General features: G+C 45.9%; 1 protein-coding gene across 1 annotated transcript in view; it reads right to left on the bottom strand.

The window, feature by feature from the left end:
• tmtc1 (transmembrane O-mannosyltransferase targeting cadherins 1) overlaps positions 1-5,000 on the bottom strand; it is an 81,368-nt gene that overhangs the window by 21,787 nt on the left and 54,581 nt on the right. Inside the window, 1 exon segment of the mRNA XM_042078764.1 lies at positions 4,677-4,798. Within this exon segment, the coding sequence (XP_041934698.1) occupies positions 4,677-4,798 (122 nt within the window).

Genomic DNA, 5,000 nt, shown 5'->3' with positions numbered 1-5,000 from the left:
CAATATTTGAGCAGTACATTTCAAACAAAAGGCTTCCGACTCCATTAAAGCCCATTGACTACATGACCGATTAGCTAACAGAGAGACTAAAGTCTGCCACTCTCTCTGTCTGGGGCTAAGCAAGGCTCCTGTAATTACACGCCACCTCAGCAACGATCAAACAAATAGAGAATGAATGAGCAAAAGGAAGCGACAAGTACTTAAAAGTCAGCGTGCGAGTCAGCAATTCATGTGTCGCACTTCATACGCCGCACAAGCATGTAAAAGTAAACAAACAGACCAATTACGGCCTGTGAAATGCATGAGAAAGGAGCACCCCTGGTCTCAATCAGCCCTAATTTCCACCTGGAGCCGCGCATGGAGCGCAGCTGAGCGAAGGGAGGAGGCTGGCCACGCAGCTCTAGGCCTTAATGAGCACTCTTAAGTGTGGCTCTGCTCAAACAGCTCTCAGCAGGAGCGCACTCAATACCTCTAGCCCCCCAGCCCAGCCCGCGGGCTACGCCCACGGTAAATACAAAAGATATACTCTTCAATAGGAAACCAGACAATTTAACCAAAGGGAGTGTTTCCGTTAGCCGGTGTAAAATATTCACAGCTAGTGAATTTCACAGTGTGGCCTCCTCCCTCGAAAAAATCAAATGAGAAAAATGCAAAAGTATGATAATCAAATCCACTGGAAAACACAGAGATGTTTCCTTGTGTTGCACAGTGATAAAAATGCAGATGACCTTGAATATTCACAGAAATGAAGGCAACGAAATGCACATATCATTAGGCTAAACTTTCTGTATGAACAGATGTGTTTGATCTGTGGTGATATCATCCCTTCAGTATGCTCCTGACACGCAAAAAGACAAAAACTCCTCCATGTTAAACTTCTTCTTAACCATTTCATCAAGTCACACAGATGTTTTGGTGGATGGATGGATGGATGCTTGTCCCATAGTAACTCCTACTTACACACACATGCCCAAACAGAGAGGGAGAAAGAGAGAGTATTTGCAGAACTGTTATAGGTCTGACTGGATAAAACCATCAGGAATAATTACCACAATTACCCAGAGTGGAACAAAAACACATTTGTCCAACTGTCAAAGCACAAGAATATGTGCTTCTGGTATGTGTCAGAGGCAATTCTCTACTTATGGTTCAGTTGTGTTCCTCTGTGTGTGTGTGTGTGTGTGTGTGTGTGTGTGTGTGTGTGTGTGTGTGTGTGTTTTAGAGAGAGAGAGTGAGTGTTTTGCACAGGCATTTTGTGCGTTAGTGTGTGAGTGGCTCATAAACGTCAGGGGAGCTCAGGAGAAACAAATCAAAATGAATCAGCCGAAGGAAGGCTCCATCAGCAGGCCCGCAGTGCTGCACTGTCAATTAGGCATCAGGCAGGAACATGAGTGTAATGGCGGCTAAATGAGGCAGATTATCCACAGGCTAATTCTTCAGTAACAATCAGAGGAGCGCGAGAAGTGCCCTCTCTCTGTCAAAAGGGCTACTGGGCGTCCCCAGCATGCATTGCAGCCCGGCGCTTGCTTTAGAAGCAGAAAAATGAGCTCAGTTGTGAAACAGAACGCAGAGCGTCTCTTCTACAGTCTCTCTCCCATGCGCTCAGTCAGACAGACTTGCAAACAGGCTCTCTCTGAGGCAGGGCTGGTGGTTGAAGAGGTGTGGTGGTGTTCGTTTACCACAGGAGATGCAGTTCTAAACAGGGATGAGGGAAGTGACATCAGTGCAGACAGCTGCTCAGACGGCTGCTCAGAGGATAGAGGGCGTTTGGGAAGGATGAGAGGGACTGGGGTCAGAGCAGTGTCTCAAGCTGGACATACTGTGGTCAGCACAAATTCTTTTTATCTGCACTCACACAGAAAGACACAGACATACTGTACGGGCACGCACACACACGCACACACGCACACACACACACACACACACACACACACACACACACACACACACACACACACACACACACACACACGGAAATGCACACGCTCACACTTCACAGAGCAACTAAGCTGGAATTCATTTCATGTCTGGATGAAATATTAAACCCAGATGCGAGAACCTGCCTATATGGAAATAATTACCCTCCCTGCACTTCAGTTCCAATAAATGTGTGAGTATATGTGTACATGTGCCTGGAGAAATATGTGTGTTTGTGTGTGTGTGTGTGTGTAACAGTGCATGTGGAACTGTCTGTCTAACTGTCTGTCTGTCTGTCTGTCTGTCTGTCTGTCTGTCTGTCTGTCTGTCTGTCTGTCTGTCTGTCTGTCTGTCTGTCTGTCTGTCTGTCTGTCTGTCTGTCTGTCTGTCAGTGTGTGTGTGTGGTTCACTTTGAGAGTGGTGAACCTCCTTCCAATTCAGTTGTGGGTCGTGGAGGTCAGGGGTCAGAGTTCCCCCACAAAGACGCCTCAGACGCCTAGTGCCCTCACGCCCTCACCAACACTTATGCACTGGCAACACTCAAATTCAAATTCAAAAAGCTTTATTGGCATGACAATTTGTGAAGAAAGTGTTGCCAAAGCATACCGTGTCTAAAACTCATCAAGACTAAATAACAGTCATAAAACAAAATCTGTGAATATATATATATATAGAGAGAGAGAGAGAGAGAGAGAGAGAGAGAGAGAGAGAAGGGGAAACACACACACACACACACACACACACACACACACACACACACACACACTCTTAGTGCATAACACTTACGCACTGGCAACACTCTTAGTGCACAACACTCACGCACTGGCAACACTCTTAGTGCACAACACTTACAGTCACACATACCAGATGAGCACAGAAACACCCACACATCCCCCTCTTGCTGTCAAAGGATTAAAGGTCAGAGTAAGAAAGAAATGAGAAGGAAAAGACAGTCTGTTGAACCTCAACTGTAGCGCACACGTAAAATGAAAGAATTAAAGAGAAAGAGACAGAGAAAGAAAGAGAGGGAAAGAAAGTTAAGGAAAGAAACTGATACGAAGATAGATGAGAATAAAGTGACTCAGGCTAAAGTACTGTGTTGCGGACTACTGTGACTTTTGCCAGTTTGTTTAATTGGATTTATAATTACACTCTGAGAAAGGATTTCAGGAGGCTTTGAAGTTGACTGAACTAAAACACTGAGCCAAGGTAGAGAGGGAGGTGGAGGTGGAGGTGGTGGAGAAAGAGAGGGAGGTGGAGGTGGGGGTGTCTACTAGGGGGGACGAGGATTTGCTGGAGTCCCGGGAGTGCAGGAGAGGCATGGAGCGATTGGTCATGCCTAAACGAGAGCACTTGATCAGGCATTTGATGGGGGGAGGGAGAGCTATGGCGCGATTGGTCATGCCTAAGTGCGAGCACTTGATCAGGCGTTTGATGGGAGGAGGGAGAGCTATGGAGCGATTGGTCATGCCTAAGTGCGAGCACTTGATCAGGCGTTTGATGGGGCCGATGAGAGCAGTGGAGAGACTCTCTGCTCCGCATGGCTGCTGTGTTTATTTGGTCTGACTGGCACGCGCACATGAAAGAGGCCCACTGCTCCAGCCCTCTGTATTCATGTCAACACAGCCCTCTCTCTCATCACAACCCTCAACACAGCTCAACACTGTATTAATGTCAACACAGCTCAACACTGTATTAATGTCAACACAGCCCTCTCTCTCATCACAACCCTCAACACAGCTCAACACTGTATTAATGTCAACACAGCTCAACACTGTATTCATGTCAACACAGCTCAACACTGTATTCATGTCAACACAGCCCTCTCTCTCATCACAACCCTCAACACAGCTCAACACTGTATTCATGTCAACACAGCTCAACACTGTATTAATGTCAACACAGCTCAACACTGTATTAATATCAACACAGCTCAACACTGTATTAATATCAACACAGCCCTCTATCTGATCACAACCCTCTTTCTTCTCACTGAAGGGTTTGTGGACGAGTAGCAAACTGCTCCCAAACTGAAGGCCAGAAAGAGTTCAAATAAAGGAAGAAATGTGTATTTGTGACACTAGCCTGCGTGCATGTACACACACGCACGCACGCACGCACGCACGCACGCACACACACACACGCACACACACACACACACACGATATGTCATATTAACATGCTGCACCGACACCTAACAGGCCGATGAGGAGGCAACTTCTCACTTAAAGCTCAGCTTAAAATCATCTAAAACCTGCACCATGGCAACACCTACCCAGCTGGTTATTCCTGCATAGCAAAACCAGACAGGATAAATACCTGGATACCATAGGCTATCCAGTTATCCCAGAGCTAATAGCCACCTGCCATCCAATCAGAAATCCCTTATCTCCAGGGCATAAGGGATCAATAATAGCACTGTGTAGAGGTACTTTGAAGAAACCTCAAGAGCTCTTACTTCACTAACACCATGGTTACCATGTGGTCCTCAAGTCAAGAGGAAAGAAACACTTATTCATTTGCTATTAAAGCTTTTAAAAACTCATACTTAGTGCTGAAACTCAGTGCAATGCCATTCAAGTGTGATCACTATTTGCTGTTGCCATGGTAACTGTTGCCAAAGCGTTGATGCAGAACATTGAGTGAACATTGAACTGTGTGGTCCTATCACAAATAATTGAACTGGGGTCTTATCACAGAGGCATCCAGATGATGGTATCAATGCAGACACACAAACACACACATGTACAGTAGCATACCTGGGCATGTAGAGGACCCTCTCGGCCACCACAAAGCCCACCCGGAAGAAGAGGTTGCTTGCAGGGATGAAGGGGAACACCAGGAACAGAATCCCAACCAGCAACTCTCTATTCTCCACTTTCTACAGAGAGAGAAGGAGAGAGAGAGAGAAGGAGAGAGAGAGAGAAGGAAAGAGAGAGAAGGAGAGGGAGAGAGAAACACAATAGCATGCAAAGAGACAAACACTGATTAAAAGAGTTTCACTGTTTACTTGGTCATATACAAGCTCTTATAAATAACTTTGGCTGAGAATTTTAAACATGTATGGTCATATATTCAAACAT

Source organism: Alosa sapidissima, chromosome 22, assembly GCF_018492685.1.
Source record: "Alosa sapidissima isolate fAloSap1 chromosome 22, fAloSap1.pri, whole genome shotgun sequence".
NCBI classification, from domain to species: domain Eukaryota; kingdom Metazoa; phylum Chordata; class Actinopteri; order Clupeiformes; family Clupeidae; genus Alosa; species Alosa sapidissima.
Note: the sequence above shows the minus strand (reverse complement) of the source record. Positions and strands in the feature narration are given on the sequence as shown.